Below are 18,556 nucleotides of genomic sequence, written 5' to 3' on the forward strand. Positions count from 1 at the left end.
GATTTACTCCTGTTTTCTTTTCTTTTTTTTTAAGATTTTATATATTTATTTAACATAGAAAGAGCACACAAGTGGGGGGGAGGAGCAGAGGCAGAGAGAGAAGCAGGCTCCCCACTGAGCAGGGAGCCCAAGGCGGGGCTCTATCCCAGGACCCGAGATCATGACCTGAACTGAAGGCAGACACTTAACCAACTGAGCCACGCAGGCACCCCTCCTGTTTTATTTTTTAAGTTTTTATTTTAATTTCGATTAGTTAACATACAGTACAATACAGTGTTATATATTAGTTTCAGGTGTACAGTACAGTGATTCAGCAGTTCCGTGCATCTCCGGTGCCCATCATGTGTGCATTCCTTCATTTCCATCACCTATTTAACTCCTGTTTTCTTCTAAGAGTTTTAAGATAGCTTCTCACTTTTCTAAAACAACTATTTATCTTTTTCTTTTTCTGTAAATCTTCTTCACCACCTTGCCCCCACCTCAGCTGGTAACCTCAACACTTTTTCGTTGAGAAACTAGAAACATTCAGAAAGAAATCCCTCTTCCTGCAGTCTTCACATCTGTGAACTGGCCTGTGCCTCTCCTCTTCTTCGCTGCTCTAACAAGGGTCAGCCCCTTCATCTGGGCTCTGGATCTCTATCCTGCCTTTCTTCTAACTACTTCTTCTCCCCCCTTCAGCCTCTTGCTGTTTGTGTCCTCATATAAGCATGCTTTAGTGTTTCCCATCTTTGAAAAGCTTTCCCTTGGCCCAAATGTCCCTACTCCCCGTCACAGCCAGACTTCACAGGCATTTCTTCGCACACGGCCTCCACATCTCACCACTGATTGCTCTTCCGCTCCCTCCAATTGCTTGTGCTCGTATCCCTCCACTGAACAGCTTTTATTTTTTTTTTAAAGATACTATTTTACTTTGACAGAGAGCATGAATGAGGAGGGGCAGAGGGAGAGAGAATCCCAGTCTCAGGACCCTGACTGAGATCATGACCTGAGCCTAAGTCAAGAGTTGGGCGCAACTCACTGAGCCACCCAGGTGCCTCTGCACTGAGTAGTTTTAATCAGAGCATCAGCTTCTCTCCATGTTGCCAAGCCCATGGTTACCTTTTTCCTTATTCAAGCTCGGCAGAATTCGCCAGTTTCCACACCTTCTCCTCAACGTACTTCTCTCTCCACTTCTATGATACCAGACTCTCCTAGTTCTCTCCTACCTCCCTGGTGATTGCTTCCGTTTCCTTCCACTAGCTCCTCTAGTTTTACTCCGTTATTAAATATCAGAGTGCCATTGAATTAAGACCTGGGCTGCCTTACCTATCAATCGTAGGTAACCTCCTCCATTTTTTATGACTTCTAAATATTATTTGTGTGCTGGTGAAGTCCAAATGTATATCTCCTGCTCAGACTTGTCCTGTGTGCCGTGCACTGGTGGATCTGCTTTCTTTAATTACGGATATCTCGAACATCCATCCCAAAATTAAAATGCTCCGTCGTCTGCTCTTCCTTACCCCACCTCATTAAATGACACCACAGCCATCTATTGTGTCCCACATTTAGTCCACCGCCAGGTTCTACCTGTTCTACCTCCAAAATACAGCTCTGATCTGTCCCCTCTTTTCCATCCTGACTGCCCCCATCCTAACCTAAATGACCATCATCTTGCACTTGAACCTCCATGTTAGCCTCCTTATGGTCTCTCTGCCTATACTGTTGCCCACCCCAACCCATTTTCTATGCAGTAGAAGTGTTCCCTTTTTTAAAAATACAGTATACTGTGTTACTCTCCTGCTTGACCTTCAGGGGCTTCCCATTTCACCTGAAGTTAAAATCTAAGCTCCTTACCTTGCTCTTTGAAAGTACTCCATGATCTAGCTCCTGCCAGTCTCCAGCCTTGTCCCATCCTCTGGCTTCTTGCATGACCAGCTCCTTCTCATTTTTCATATCTCACTTTTCATGTCAGTCCTCCAAAGAGCCTTTTTCTGACCGCTAGATTCGGTTGTTCCTGTGGACTCACACCTTACTCTCATCGTGGTACAATAGATTCATATCCTTGTGGGCCTCGTGTACAGGTGACACTTAGCTTGTTGTTATTCATGCCTCTCTTTCCGCCTGGGAAGTAAATAAGGATCTTGTTCACCTTGCTCACTGTTGTATTGTATTCCCAGTGCCTAGTACTTGCCTGGCACGTGGTAGGCACTTAAGCTTGCTGAGAGAGGCACGTGGGTGGCTCAGTTAGTTGAGCAGCTAACTCTCAATTTCAGTTCAGGTCATGATCTCAGGGTCATGAGATCAAGCCCTGCCTCAGGCTCTATGCTCAGTATGGAGCCTGCTTAAGATTCTCTCCCTCTTCCTTTGCCCACCACCCTCCCCCTCCTGCACACACACTCTTTCTCTCAAAAAATAAAAAATCAAGTTTGCTGAGAGAAGAGGGGGCTGGGAAAGGAAGGAAAAGAACATATTGAAAATAAGGAATTTCCTATTTTTAAAAAATTCTGTACTGAAGTAGGAGGAGCAGATAAATGAAAGTAGAAGAGAGAAAAAAACATTTTATGGAACCAAACCATTGCAGTCTCTTGGTGCTCTTCTGGTTGTGAAGCAAACACTAAAACCAAGTCTAGAGGCTTCACCATTTTAAACTTTCAGCAGCTGCCTCTTTTATTGCCTCTTTCTTTCTTTCTTTCTTTCTTTCTTTCTTTCTTTTTTAAGATTTTTGTTTATTTATTTGAGAGAGAGAGAGAAGGAGAAGCATCAGCTCCTGCTGATCAGGGAGCCTGATGTGGGGCTCCATCCCAGACCCTGGGATTATGACCTGATCCAAAGGAGACACTTAACTGACTGAGCCATCAGGTGCCCCCTTGCTGTTTTCTTCATATGTTTTGTCCTACTAACTTGCCCTTGACAATTAGAGGACAGCACTTTCAGACTGTGCCACGTTCCTTTATTTGGTATCGTACCGTACTGTGTACTCAGATCCTTGGTCCACTGTACTTGATGGGCTCCAGGTGCAGAACCTTGGCCTCTGTGAGAGGAAACAGATGCAGACTGTGGTTAATTAGCCCATGCTTTAAGCACTTAACAGCAGATCTGAAGAAAAATAAAGCCCGAGGTTTGAGGGATTAATCAGGCTTTCCTTTCCCTCTGTTATAGCCCCTTTAATTAGTGTGCCCCTTTTCTAGAGACCATAATTCTACCATTGAGTTTTGTTTGTTTTCTTTTTTTAAGATTTTATTTATTTATTTGACAGACAGAGATCACAAGTAGGCAGAGAGGCAGGCAAGGAGAGAGGAAGAAACAGGCTCCCTGCCGAGCAGAGAGCCCGATGTGGGGCTTGATCCTAGAACCCCAGGATCATGACCTGAGCCGAAGGCAGAGGCTTTAACCCACTGAGCCACCCAGGCGCCCCTACCATTGAGGTTTTTTTAAAGATTTTATTTACTTGACAGAGAGATCACAAGTAGGCAGAGAGGCAGGCAGAGAGAGGAGGAAGCAGGCTCCCCGCTGAGCAGGGATTCCCATCCCAGGACCCCGAGATCATGACCTGAACCGAAGGCAGAGGCTTAACCCACTGAGCCACCCAGGTGCCCCTCTGCCATTGATTTTTAAGGCCTAGCCTAGGGACTTCTGTACTGTTGTGCAGGTTGTGTACTGCACACCTCTATGGGACACGATTCACGTATGTTATCCCTGGAGGTTTCACTGTTCTTCCAGTGGTCTTCCAGCAGATGGCAGTAAGGTTCATGAAGATAGGGTGGCTTTTGCTAATCTAGATTGAGGTGTCATTATCTCTCTTTGATACTTTGAGGTCTTTTTCTCTCTGGGCCCCAGTTTTACCTGTAAACTTTTCTTTTTTCTTTTTCTGTGTTTCTTTCAAATATTTTAAACTTAAAGAATTCCAAGTACAGTACAAAAAACTCCCACGTAACCTTCATTCTAGTTCACCAGTTGTTAACATTTGCCTACTTTTGCTTTATTTCTCCCACCTCCGCTCCATAGATACATGTTTTTTCTTTCTTTTCTATTTTTTTTTTTTTAAGATTTCATTTATTTGAGAGAAAGACGGAATAGAGCACAAGCAGGCAGAGGGAAAGGGACAGGCAGACTCCTGGCTGAATAGGGAGCCCAACATGGGGCCTGAAGCCAGGACGCTGAGATCATGACCCGAGCTGAAGAGCTGAAGGCAGACATTTAACTGACTGAGCCGTCCAGGCACCTGATACATGTTTTTTCCAGAACTGTTTAAGAGCTGATTGCAAACATCCTGCCCCTTCACACCCCTTTCCACTTTAGAGTGTTTGTGTTTGTCTTTGTTTGGGGGGGGGGGTGTTAAGATTTTATTTATTTATTTGACAGGGATCACAAGTAGGCAGAGAGGAAGGCAGAGAGAGAAGAGGGGGAAGCAGGCTCCCCACTGAGCAGAGAGCCCGATGCGGGACTCGATCCCAGGACCCTGAGATCAGGATCCGAGCTGAAGGCAGAGGCTTAACCCACTGAACCACCCAGGTGCTCCTATCTTCGTTTTTGAGCAAGAAGTTTTTTCAAGAATGTACATAGTCGGGTGCCTGGGTGGCTCAGTGGGTTAAGCCGCTGCCTTCGGCTCAGATCATGATCTCAGGGTCCTGGGATCGAGTCCCGCATCGGGCTCTCTGCTCAGCTGGGAGCCTGCTTCCTCCTCTCTCTCTCTCTCTGCCTGCCTCTCTGACTACTTGTGATCTCTCTCTGTCAAATAACTAAATAAAATCTTTAAAAAAAAAAAAAAGAATGTACATAGTCACAGTACACTTACTATATTTAGGGAGTTTAATATTGGTACCATATAGTTGACCCTTGAACATCATGGTAACAGGCAGTGAGTGCCATGTAGTCAAAAATTCACCTGTAACTTTGATTCTCCAAAAATGTAACTACTAATCACATACTGTTAACCAGAAGCCTTACTGCTAACGTGAACGGTCAGCTAACACACATTGTGTATGTTCTGTGCACTGTATAATATATGCTCGAGAGTAAGCCAGAGAAAAGAAAACGTCATTATGAAAGTCAAAAGGAAGAAAAAATACATTTACAAGTATTATACTGTACTTATTGGGGAAAAATCCATGAGAATGAGCCCTGCGGTTCAAGCACCTGTTGGTGAAGGATCACCTGTGCTTTTATCGGTTACGTAGTCCGCGTTCAGATTTTGTCTCTGTCCCAGTGGTGTCCTTTACAGCCATTTTTACCCCTTTATCCAGTGTTCAGTCTGTAGTCCTCACACATGGCATTTATGTGTTCTCAAATCTTATCTCCTTTATTTTTTGCTGTTTTTTTATTGAGGAATAATTAAGTACAGTGTTGTGCATATGGGGTGTGCAGAGTAATGGTTCAGCAATACTGTGCATTACTCGGCGCTGTAAGTGTACCCACTCCAAATCCCCTTCACCTTTTCACCCCCCCCACCTCCCCTCTGGCAAGCACCAGTGTATTCCCTGTAGTTAAGAGTTGGGTTTGTCTCTTTCCTTTGTTCACTTGTTTATTACTTCCCACGTGTGGACGAAATCATAGGGTATTTGTCTCTGACTTATTTCACCTATTATACCCTCTACGTCCATCCATGTTGTGAATTTCCCAGTCTGGGTTTTCTGGTGTTTTATTAGATCTTGGTTGTTACTGGCAACAATACCACAGAAGTGATGTTGTGTTCTTGGTGCATTACACCAAAGAGGCACATGGTTATCTGTTCCACTCGGAAGCATTCTGTGTTGAAACTGTGCTTGTTTCTTCTGTACAGCCAGCATACCTTCAGGGTAAAAGTTTCAAGTTAGGGTATGTTGGTTCTAGCAAGGTTAGGCTTCAGAGGTGAATATTGTAGCTGGAACATGGGGAAGATCTAGGTGCCAGGGGGTCCACTTGAACAGAATCAAGTTCATTTTACCCTCAATCACAGTCTTACAGACCTGTCCTGTTTTGATTATGTTAAAATGTGAGTGTTCACTGCAGGTCACTTACAATGCGAAGCATTCTACTGCATTGGTGTCCTATAAAAACAACTCTAGGAAATAGGTGTTACTTTCTTTTACAAAAGAAAAAACAAAGCTTTAGAATAGTCACGTAAGACAATATGGCTAAAAATTAACCAGGATTCAAACTCCTGTCTCTCCAGCTCTAAAGCCCTTGCCCTTCTTTCTGAACAGAAGAACACAGCAAAAGGACCCATTTGTGTTGAAGTTAATAACCTTCACACGTTGAAATTCAAATACAGGGTCCTTGCTAGATTGATGGTAATTGCTAGCAATTTTACACACACTTCTTGAGTCTTTAAGTATAATGTAGTTCCCTACCCACCGTCCTTCCTGAGTTCTCTTCAGATTAACAGAGAGACTGGGGTTCCACTGTAGCCACCATGAATAGAGTTGGGTTTCTTTTTATCCACCGCTCTCTTCTGCCCCCACCCAATTTATTATACGTACCTTAGCTTTGGTTTTATAGTGACCAGATGAATTTGTCGCCATGGTTTGCTTCATTCAGTCAACCATTAAAGAGTTTATCACACTTACTCTACCCTTTCTGTTGAAACATTTCAAGACATTGGTATTTTATCCCGTTGTACTTCAGTAGCCATCTCTAAAAAAAAGAAGTTTCTAAGTTTCTGTGAACCTGGACAGAAACTGCAGGAACCTTTTGCAGTATGAGTCCTCACTCCTGACCTACAGTTTGATTTTCATGTATCAGATGCTCTTAAGGAGGGGTGCGTCTGAACTGCGTGTTATGCAATTACATTAGCGTAATGCTTCTCGGATGTGCAGGACACAGCCCAAGAGCAGGCCTGGCCTTGTGCTCCCGGGTAACCTGTGTTCCCTTTTCTTTTGGCAGTGCACGATCTGATTTTCTGGCGAGATGTGAAGAAGACGGGTTTTGTCTTTGGCACCACACTGGTCATGCTGCTCTCCCTGGCAGCGTTCAGTGTCATCAGCGTGATTTCTTACCTCATCCTGGCCCTTCTCTCTGTCACCATCAGCTTCAGGGTCTACAAGTCTGTCATCCAAGCTGTACAGAAATCAGAAGAGGGCCATCCGTTCAAGTGAGTGGAAGTATCACAAGTAACACTCGCCAGTTTAGAGAAGGGGTTTGCAGAGGATGGCGGGCAGGTCTGCCGATCAAACCGGACTAAGGAAGAATTAGCCCAATGCAGCTGATCCCTCGCAGGAACTGTCAGCTAGAAACCTTGTCTCTTCAGAAGGGACCAAGTTAGGAGCCAAATAACTTTTGGACAAACGAGGGGCTCACACTTTAATATCAAAGACGACTGCCTGAACTCCTGAGCGGGGCCTCCAGGACAGCACCCAGTTAGATGGGGTCCCAAGGACATGCTTAAGTTCCCTATTATATAGTTAACTATTTTTGGTTTGGTTTGGTTTGGTTTTGGTTTTGATTTTTTAAACATTTTTAATTTAAATTCAGTTAATTAACATACAGTGTATTATTAGTTTCAGAGACAGAGTTCATTGATTCATCAGTCTTATATATAAGACCCAGTGCTCACTGCATCACATGCCCTCTTTCATATCCAACACCCAGCTACCCCATCCCCCAGGTCCCTCCCATATAGTTAAACCTTAAAACAACTTTGAAATCTCAGTATTGATGCTTTGCTCTTGGCAATATCAGAATTTGATATGTTCACTCTTAGTTTTATTACTGATTTCCTTCTTCTCTCTCCCTTAGTTTTCTAAACCTCCCCCCCACCACCGCCCTTTAGTTTTCTTACTACCAGGAACAAATCTTGAGGTCAGTAGGTCATGCATTTCTAGAATCCACTTGCTAGCTTTTCTGTGTTGTAACTTTATTTTTTTTTAAGATTTTATTTATTTATTTGACAGAGAAGGATCACAAGTAGGCAGAGAGGCAGGCAGAGAGAGAGGAGGAAGCAGGCTCCCCGCTGAGCAAAGAGCCCAGTGCGGGGCTCGATCCCAGGACCCTGAGATCATGACCTGAGCCAAAGGCAGCAGTTTAACCCACTGATCCACCCAGACGCCCCTGTGTTGTAACTTTTAACAAATGTTTTCCTCACACTTTTCCTCTTGGAAATCTTAGCCCATGAACAAGTTTAATATTTGCAAATGGCAGTTTTTTTAAAGCCTTTTTCTTATAGGGAGAGAAACTCTTCTGTGACCTCTCAAGACTAGGACAGAATCGCTGTCTGGCTGCAGCTCTGATCCTTCTTTAAATTTCTCTTGGTGAAAATAGAAGACAGTTTAAACTATATGTGGCATTTAAAAAGTTATCCCTGGGGCGCCTGGGTGGCTCAGTGGGCTAAGCCTCTGCCTTCGGCTCAGGTCATGATCCCAGGGTCCTGGGATCGAGCCCCGCATCAGGCTCTCTGCTCAGCAGGGAGTCTGCTTCCTCCTCTCTCTCTGCCTGCCTCTCTGCCTGCTTGTGATCTCTCTCTGCCAGATAAATAAATAAAATCTTTAAAAAAAAAAAAAAGTTATCGCCAGTTAATTTTAACAAATCAGTAGCTGTTCACTGAGTGAATAAATACAACTTTTGCCACAAGCTCAGGGGTCTTAGGATTTTTCCTCTTTTGCAGGACACTGTTGTGGATCACGAAATGTGTTTTGTCAAGTTGTATAAATTACAGCATCTATTTTTTATAACTTTTGTATTAGGTAGTAAATATTTTCTTCATAAATAAAAAAGGGAAGCTTATCTTTTCCTTTTCTGTTTTTCCCACAGGACTGTAGGCTCTTTAAGGCAAAAGCAGTCTTTTCTTTCTTGATTTGCCAGCACATGGCAGAGGGTCTGATGCCCAGTAGGCACTCACTGAGTACTGAGTGAATGAACTAGTTATGAGCGCATGCTTACATCTCAGTTCTCCGGGGCATCTGTGAACAGAACCCAAGTCTTTGTCTTTTTCTATAGCTGTCGACCCTATCAGACTCAGTATCTCCACTGTCTTTTTTCTTTTGCTCACAAATATTTTATAATGCCTCTTTTAATGTTTTGAAATGAAATTCATAGATAGCTATAAGCAAAATTTCAAAAATAGACTATACTTGTAATATAAAGGAATGAGAAGATGGAAGGTCATTTATAGTAAAATAATACATATCCCAGTCAGTATTACCTGCTTGGACATGACTGCACACACACAAAACAATAGAGACATTATATACTTACACTTAGATGTGTAATCTCCAATACAGATGTGACTTTCCAAAGTGGTGTAAAATATCTTAGTAAAGTTCAGCATACACAAAATACAGTCTTTTTAGAAGATTCAGGATATGTTAAAACTGGGGAAAATACCTTGTTTTTATATGTCCTGGGCTTTTGATAATTATAAATGAATATCCTATGAGGCCGTAAAAGTTTATGCAGGGTATAGGACACTACTTTACTGTGTATGACTGCCCCACACTTTGCAGACATCTGGCATCTTTGCCTCTGTCTGCTGAAAGACGATGGGGCCCTCTCCCCAGCCCATGACAGAAAAGAATGCTCCTACAGATTTCTGAAATGTGCCCTTGGGTGAATTTCACACCCTAAATAACTGCTCTATTAGCAAAGATGTTCTTCTTCCGTGTCAAATGTATGACTGTTGTTTCTTCTTCTGGAAGAGCCTACCTGGATGTAGACATTACTCTGTCCTCAGAAGCTTTCCATAATTACGTGAATGCTGCCATGGTGCACATCAACAGAGCCCTGAAACTCATTATTCGTCTCTTTCTGGTGGAAGATTTGGTTGACTCCTTGAAGGTCAGTTGCTTCTACAGCTTTTGGTGATGAGGCTGAGGACAGCCAGGGACTAAGTTATAAATCAGAGAAAACCAGTAAATAGGGTTTTATCACACAAAACCAAGTGTATGCTTATCTCAACCAGCCTGTGAAAATGGGGATAGGAGTCAGGAGAGGAGGAGACATCTCCTGCACCCGTGGAACTAAGTGCCCTCCCAACAAGGGCAGCATCACTGACCAAAACACAGTCACAGTCTGTCTCGGAGCTTCAGAGAACTACGGAATTCTCTGATGCACCCTGCAAATGTGTGGTGCAGCCGAGGTAGAACCTTCATTGTGCCATTATAATTGTGTGTGGCATACGTCCCTAAGTTTATGCAGACTTAATTGGCAAGGGGAGAATGGCATCAGTTAACCTAAATTTTGCATTATGATGGCTCCTGCGTAATCCTCTGATGTTGGCTTTCACAGCTGGCTGTCTTCATGTGGCTGATGACCTATGTTGGTGCCGTTTTCAATGGAATCACCCTTCTGATTCTCGGTAAGGCGACAAGGAAAATGTCTCCATGCTCTTTGAAGTACAGCTAGCCCTTGAACAACACAGCTTTGAACTGTGGGATCCCACTTGTATGCAGATTTTTTGCAGTACAGTATTGTAAATGTATTTTCTCTTGGGATTTTCTGACTAGCATTTTCTTTTCTCTAGCTTACCTTACTGTAAGAATACAGCATATAATATACATACAAAATAATGTGTTGATCGACTGTTTGTATTCTCGGTAACACTTCTGGCCAAGTTTTAGGGGAGTCAAAAGTTCTGTGCAGATTTTTGACTGTGTAGGGTATCCGTGCTCCTAATCCCCATGATGTTCAGCGGTTATTTGTAATTGGTAAAAAGTAGGAGCCAAGAGAATGCCCGGCATGTCTCCACTCCTTCCATGCAGCCCAGCCTTTAACATCTACAAACCTTGAATTAGATGTTGGAAGAACCTGTGTTTGTGGCCATAGGATTTTTGAAAGGTCCTAACTATAAAGAAAGGTCCTAACTATAAAGTCAAAATAGAAGTAAAGGAGAGTTGCCTACATTTGTGTTAAATATAGGGATCTTACAGAAATCATTTTCATAATTTAGAAATTATTTGTGATACAAAGGAAGCCTGTGTACCTATAGCTAACCCTCCTTAATTGCAAGCCCTAAGTAGGATTTCTCATATTTAAGATCTGTGTTTCCCTGTATTTCATGAGGAAAATGTATGTTACTTGAATCTTGGGTCTTTTTGACTGTCTCACATGTACACTTGCCGTGTCCTATGATTCTCTTACAGCCGAACTGCTCATTTTCAGTGTCCCCATTGTCTATGAGAAGTACAAGGTAAGCACTTGCCTGTTTTGAGTCATATATGCCTGTTGATGTATGACTAGCTTTAGTCCATTTTTTAGTTACTGAAAATTTGGAGTGATCATTTTCTTTCTTTTCCTTTCCTCTCCCTCCCTCCCGCCCTCCTTCCTTCCTTCCTTCCTTCCTTTACTTATTTTAGAGAGAGCGCGCACAAGCAGGAGGGGCAGGGGGAAGAGGAGGAGCATCTCAAGCAGGCTCCACACCCGGCTTGATCTCACGACCCTGAGATCACAGCCTGAGCTGAAACCAAGTGTAGGACACTTAACTGACTGAGCCACCCAGGCACCCCATGAACGATCATTTTGTAACCATTTCTGCAGTCTGAGTCTATAAGTCAGGAGCCTGTGAGAAGTAGTGGTTTCCTCTACCAAGAGAAACTGAATGTTTAGGAGAGAGAAGGGTAGGAAGGTACATTTTTATGACTTGTTGTATGTCTTTTAAGTTTTTCATGGGGATGCATTATCCGTTCAAAAAAATAAGTTGAAAAAATGCTTAAATAAATAAAAGCTGATGTCTGAAAAGAAATTTAAACTATCAAGGCTATTATGGGACTCCATCTGTGTGAAGAGATGATTGCTTTGTAGAATGGTACAGCCTTGCCAGATGCTCTGAGGTTGTTCTTTATAGATTAAGTCCTCAGTCAACAGACTTTTTCTATACCTTTTGATATTAAATGAATTAGTCTTACCTAGGAGCCAAAACAACATTTGTGATTACAGAATATAGGTTAGACAATTTTTAGTATTTAGAAAATGCTTTACTCCAGTTTCTGTGAAGGAAATACATAGCAAGTAAGACCTTAGCAAAAGAAACAAGAGATTTTTACTTCAACAGACTATTTTAAGGCATTTATGGCATAATTTAAAGTCTGAAACCTGAAAGGTTTTGGGGGGGGGTTGTTTTGTGTTGTTTATGGGCTCCGTGCCCAGTGTGGAGCCCACCACAGAGCTTGATCTCACAACCCTGAGATCAAGACCTGAGCTGAGATCAGGACTCGACTGAGCCACCCAGGCACCCCTAATACCTAAAATGGGGGGGAGGCTTTTTGGTTTTTTAAGATTTTATTTATTAGAGAGATAACTAGAGAGAGCACAAACGGCGGGGGGAGAGAGAAGTGGGCTTCCTGCTGAGCAGTGAGCCTAATGTGTGGGGCTCAGTCCCAGGGTCCTGGGATCATGACTCGAGCCGAAGGCAGATGCTTTACCAACTGAACCATCCAGATGCCCCAATACCTGAAGTTTTTAAAATACTCTTAAAAACTGGGCATTATTGGGGTGGTTGGCTGGCTCAGTTGATAGAGCATCTGACTCTTGATATCATCAGGGTTGTGAGTTCAAGCCCTGTACTGGGTGTGGAGCCTACTTAAAATAAAAAATAATAATAAATTTTAAAAACTGACGTTATTCTCATTTCCCAGAATATGCAATAGTGTTTTTAAGAAATGGTTAAACTAGATAACAACATTATTTTCAGGAAAATTGTTAATCTGTGTGTTGCCATAACTGAGTCTCTTCCCTTTCCTTAAAGACCCAGATTGATCACTATGTTGGCATCGCCCGTGATCAGACCAAGTCAATTGTTGAAAAGTAAGTATACTTTAGTTCCACATTTTATCAGAATGTGTGCTTTTCTTCCCCAATTATTTTTGGCCTCTTCTGTAAAATACTGACTCAAAGAAAGAAATCTTGATCCTGAAGAAAAATGTTGGTTAATAGTTTGATTTTTACTACAAATTATTTCATCCTACTTCCTTAGAAAACATTCTTTGTATCTTAGATTAAAAAGGAACCGTGGAATTAGAACCTTTTGCATTTCTGACTTGGCCTTTTAAGTGTCTGAAGCTACCCGCCCACATTAATCAATTTTAAGCCAAACTCATCCCTCCTTTTTCAGAAATAAGAGGTTTTGGGGGGTTTTTTGTTTGGTTGGTTGGTTTTTTAGATTTTATTTATTTATTTGAGAGGGACACAGCGAGAGAGGGAGCACAAGCAGGGGGAGTGGGAGAGGGAGAAGCAGGCTTTCCACTGAACAGGGAGCCTGATGTGGGGCTTGATCCCAGGCCCTGGGATCACGACCTGAGCCAAAGGCAGACACTTAAGAACTGAGCCACCCAGGCATCCCCAGAAATAAGAGCTTAACTAAATAAATGACTCAAAACCAATGCTACTTTTCCTCAACTACCAAATCCCTGTTTTCTCTCCTTTTTTTTTGAACCAATTTAGTATTGAAATCAAGTAATAAACTATTGATAGACATTTTTATGATTCCCTCTACCAGGGAGCCATTGGGGTTTTTTTGTTTAGTTTTTTTTTTTGTTTTGTGCTTTCCGCCCCACCCCCCAATCATGGCAAACACTAAGGAACCCACACTTCTAACTAAAATGTTGACATTTAAGAAATAGAACACAAGCAGCTAAACCTCTTTTGTGCACCCCCTTCCCTGCCCCAGTCCCTTTCACACCTCCAATTTTAGTGCTTTTCCCAATTTTGATAAGGGAAACTACGAGTATATGTACACAGTTCTGGCTGGATGCCAGGGTCTTTACTTGCTCTTTTGCTTTTACACATACGCATTAGAGCTAACACCAGGCAAGGAGAGTGAGCACAAATATGTATCTGGCTGCTGTTTACTTCTGATTGTGAAATGTAGATGTCGCTTAGCTTTAAGTCTAATGTCTTGGTCAGTCCCTGTTGTGGGATCTAATTGTGAAGAGTGGCTTTGACATTGGCCGAGAGGTATGTGAATGACCTTAGTGAAGAGTAACCTATTAATGCACAAAATGAAGGGTGGCTTTGGTGTCCGGCAAGGGGCCAGGAACTGTTGCCAGCTCCTGTAGTCTTTTTATCTGTCACCTTGACCCTTGACTCCTGGTTCCTTTTGTAGCGCTAGTGGGTCACCTAGCCTTCCCGGAGAAATGGGTTCTTGCGCTGCCAGTTGTGTGGAACACAGCAGGTGTTAGGCCCAGATCCCCTTAATTCTTCTCTGGAACCCCCAGTGAAGGACCCAGGAGGTGCAGGCAGTGCAGGAGGACAGGCCGCAGGCATGGTGGCATTGCGAGGGCATGAGTCTTTGTGGGCCCCTCAGCTCATCCCAGACCAGACTCGGCCCCGCATTTTTCATCCAGAGTAAACCCTGATGGGAGATTTTGCCACAATCTCCAGCAAGCCCATGGCCGTCTTTCGGTGTCACAAAAGTAAAAACCTAGGGGTGCCTGGGCTCAGTAGGTTAAACCTCTCTGCCTTTGACTCAGGTCATGATCTCAGGGTCCTAGGACTGAGACCCACGTAGGGCTCTCTGCTCAGCAGGGAGTCTGCTTCCCCTTCCCCCTCTCTGTCTGCCTACCTGTCTGTCTACTTGTGACCTCTCTGTCAAATAAATAAATAAAAATCTTTTAAGAAAAAAAAAAAGTAAAAACCTACCTCTAATGTCCTTTCTCACCTTTTTCTTTTTTTTTTTTTTCCTTCAATAGGATACAAGCAAAACTCCCTGGAATCGCAAAAAAAAAGGCAGAATAAGTACATGGAAACCAGAAATGCAACAGTTACTAAAACACCACTTAATAGTCGTAACGTTCTTACCTGTGCTATGAAGGAACGTGCTCAGTGTCAGCTCGAGCCTGCATTCCAAGCTGCTTTTTCTTAATTTGTTTTCTCCCCTCCTTTCCCGTTACCCTCAGTATCAAGCACAAGAATTGTTGGACTAAAAAAAGAACTGATACCTTAGGATCCAAAAGAATAAAGAAAGAATCGAATTACTAGGATAAATCGTATCTTAATGGTGGCGGAGCTTTTGCTTGTAGCTTGAAAGGGGAGAGGTTGGAGGTCAAGGAAAAAAATGAAAGAAAGCACTGCTCTTGGACTCTGCTATCCAGGTCTCAAGGACTAGTCTTCCCCAGCTTCCCATCGGAGTTTTACCCTTATTTTTATGTTAAGAAATAATGATTAACTTATGAGGAAATTATCTGGGGACAGGAGTGGGATTCCTTCCTGTGGGTTTTGGCGAACCTCTGATCCCATCTTCCGGCCCCACAATGCGAGCAGCTACTCCTAATACTCCTCTTCTTTGCGTAATGCTATAGCTTCCAACTCTATGAATACCCTGTAGGTCATAGTGAGAGTTCCTGATTCCCAGAATGCCGTCTGGGAACCAAGAACGGAAATGGGAGGTGGGGCTGGGATGACCCTCCCCTCCCGCTCCCCCCTAGGAAAGGAAAGTCTCTGCCATTTGGGAGGGTGGCGTCTGTGTCTATTCTCGTGGGCACCAGTGCTGGGCTTGCGTCTGAGAACTCATTCCTGAATGTGCTTTCCACCCTCTTCCCTGCCCACCTCACCTCAAGTTTAATAAATATGGTTGTACTTTTCTTATAATGAAATACATGTCTGTAACTGCTGTACACTGCTGTAAACTGTTAGAGAAACCGTACGATCCGCATGTGGCTCCTCAGTTGTTGAGTTACTGTAATCCTGTCTCGGTCCATGGGGGGGAAACACTCTCAAGAGGCGAATATAGAAACATAAAAGGTCTTTTTTGCTTTTTGTCCTTTCTCCACAGCTTCCTCCTTCACATGCTACATCTTTAACCTGTGCTCATCACTGTACCCTAAGGACCAAAGCCAGGCTGGCTTGAGAGGAGATTGTGTGTGTCTGTGGTTAAGAGACCACAAATTAGTGTAAGAAAGTGTGTTCTGTGGTTCATACGGAGTTTTCACTTTGAGGCTAGCTTATGGGTGTGTGTCCCGTGTTGAGGGTTCCTTTCATCTTCAGGCACATGAAATGTCTCAGCACCTGTCTTGGCCCAAGGTGCTTCTTTTGAGAGAGTTTTCCAAGAAGTTTTAGGTGAGGGCGACCAGGCAGGAGCAGATTGTGTCGATGGGGCTCCGTGTACGATTGAAAGATACACAGAACAACCCAGACGGACATCAGATGGAGGGCCGTCAGGAATCTAATTCCTGCTGAGGCTTCTTCCAAAGTGAAAATTCAGTCAACTTGAAAGAAGTCGTCTGTGAGAGTTCCTTCAGGCTGTAAAACTCCTAGTCCTGATGGTCCAGAGGGAACGTGCGTTGGGGACTTTAAAGTAAGGGCTACAGTCTTTGACGGTCCCAAAGCACTGCAACTCTTTAGAAGGTAGTGGAAGTTTTCTTTCTACTGTTTTGGAAAAGTTACTTCAGCATTTAGATGGGTAAAAGGTACCCTTGCCTTACTCCATTTTCCTATTTACTTAGCCCCCTTTCCTTTTTAAGCTGAATTCAGCTGGAAACACATTCTGCATCCTGTCTTAGGCCCTCCCAGAAAGACAGTGCTCTGATCAGCTTTTTGGGCTTCCCCTCCAGAGGACCCTTTTCTGCACTGGAAGCCTCCACACCTAGCTCTTCTGTTGTTTTACTGCTGTGTTTAGGTAATTGGACAGATCTTTGTGCCACACAGGAGTTTTGTGGGGTTTTTTTTTTGTTTTTTTAAGGAAAACCTATAGATGAACTATTACTAATGAAAATGTGCGTGTATGTACGTGCAACATGAAAATACAGTAGCACCTAGGGAACTTGAATCTTGGTTCCTGTAAACTGCAAATTGATGTGGTATTAATAAAAAAGAAAAAATAAAAAAAACACAGTGACGGTGGTGTCTTTCTGCTACCTTTATTCTTTATACATACAGTTTGGGTAAAGTAAGAACCAGGCTTCCACCGGCCTCCATCCCCACTCCACTCTTGAGGCTTTAAAAATTAGCTCATAGTTGAGGCTGGTAATGATTCCCAAGATTGCCGAATTTCCATAGTAGAGCAAAGCTGTTGTGTTTGGTTTCTGAAAGATCCCAGAGACCCTCTTAAGAGGTGACCTTAGGAGAAAGAGGATGAGGAGTGGAAGGGGCCGGCGGGTCTGCTGTCCCAGTTCAGCCTCACACCAACCTCAGAGGGTTGCCCGCCCGCAGCGTGAAGCAGCCTAGACGTCAGTCAGTCACCATGGAAAGTGGAGACCACATACATCAGAACCTTATTCCTTCAGATTTAGTCTTTCCCAAAACTAAGGCTGCCATGACCCTTAAGCTGGATTTTAAAAATTTATTCAACATACCTCTTAGAAAACTTAGGCTGAAATTTTTCTTTAAAAAATAACTGAAGCCAACAACTTCACAAATACACATACAAGTAATGTTCGAGTAATGTCACTAACGTGGCGTATAAATATGGATTCAGAGTAACATTTACATATTGGCCATAATAGCAAGCATACCATTAACAAAAAATTCATGAAGAAACTTCACCTGTTCATGTCAGACTCCCGAGGCAAGGAGGAGGCAGAGAGAGAGGACGACCTGACCCCCCTATCCCCACCCCAAGAGGCGGTAGGGGCGGTCTAAGCAGGAACCCCTACAGTGGCACTGGGCCCACACTTCAGATCTTCAGCTTCGTGAGCACTGGAGGGCTTATCCAAAAGGACTGCTGGGTGCTGCCATTTCTGATTCAAGACGGGGGCCCAAGGGTACGTGTTTCTAGTAGGTTCATAATGTGATGCTACGGGTCCGATGGCCACACTTGGAGAAGCCCCTGGGGTGCCTGGGGCTGCCTCTCAATGAAGACCCTCATTCCTGTCTTAAGGCCTCCGTCCCTGCCTGTCAAGCAGAAAAGCCCTTCCTGACCAGCTCTCTGTCCTGGCTTACCTGAACTTTGGCGATGGGCTTGGGTAACCAGAAGAGGTCACCCCAATCTGCCTCCTGTTTTGGAACAGGCAGAGTCGCAAAAAGTGGTAAAATACTCATTCTGGATCTGAAAACAACATGCATGAAGAAAAATAAAAGAATGGCAGTGCCCCGCCCGGTGCCATCCGTAATCCCTGCTCTCAAGCGCTTAATACTGACTCAACCCCTGGAGGTTCAAACACGGAATTCACTTCTCAGCCAACTGACAGCTCGTGCAGTACTTCCTGAGTCCCTGGGGCACCTAGAACAGAACACAACACCAGAGCCCTCGCCCTCCTGGGGGGCCACAGGACGGGGGGGCCGTCAGCCGCGCTCCTGGACTTCCGAGGGAGGAGGCGACTGCCGGAAACCTGGAGCTGAAGTCCGAGGCGGCCAGAGCTGCCCTCGACGACACCGGTCCCAGGGAGCCATGCACGTCTTTGCCGCCCCGGAGGAGGCCACCCCGCTCTAACGGCCTGTGGCACCCGGTTCCACCCTTTGGCAGGCCCCATGGGAAAAGAAACCTTAATTGACCAGAGATTGGAAGGCCGAGGGGTGTAATGCAAACAACACTGGGTTGGGAGTTGAGCTTCTTATTTGATTTCTGTACTGTTCCTACCTGGCTGTGTGTGATCATTTCAGTTTCCGAACTTCACTACCTGTCTGCAGAAGGGGTCGAGGGGGCGGGGACTGGAGGATCTCCAAGGTCATTTGGACTCTGACAATCTTGAATTATATAAAAATGCTATAAAATCCATGGTATAAAATCCAATTCCCA

General features: G+C 43.9%; 1 protein-coding gene across 2 annotated transcripts in view; it reads left to right on the forward strand.

Moving 5' to 3' along the window:
• The window catches only part of RTN3 (reticulon 3), a 67,681-nt gene extending 50,964 nt beyond the window's left edge, over positions 1 to 16,717 (forward strand). For both annotated transcript variants that reach the window (XM_044259529.1, XM_044259530.1), the window contains 6 exons: positions 6,841 to 7,048; positions 9,588 to 9,726; positions 10,177 to 10,246; positions 11,031 to 11,077; positions 12,632 to 12,690; positions 14,574 to 16,717. In XM_044259529.1, coding sequence (XP_044115464.1) covers positions 6,841 to 7,048; positions 9,588 to 9,726; positions 10,177 to 10,246; positions 11,031 to 11,077; positions 12,632 to 12,690; positions 14,574 to 14,619 — 569 coding nt within the window. In that variant the 3' untranslated portion in view covers positions 14,620 to 16,717. The remainder of the gene's footprint in view (positions 1 to 6,840; positions 7,049 to 9,587; positions 9,727 to 10,176; positions 10,247 to 11,030; positions 11,078 to 12,631; positions 12,691 to 14,573) is intronic.
• The last annotated feature ends 1,839 nt before the right edge of the window (positions 16,718 to 18,556 follow it).

This window comes from Neovison vison, chromosome 7 (genome assembly GCF_020171115.1).
Source record: "Neovison vison isolate M4711 chromosome 7, ASM_NN_V1, whole genome shotgun sequence".
Lineage (NCBI taxonomy): Eukaryota > Metazoa > Chordata > Mammalia > Carnivora > Mustelidae > Neogale > Neogale vison.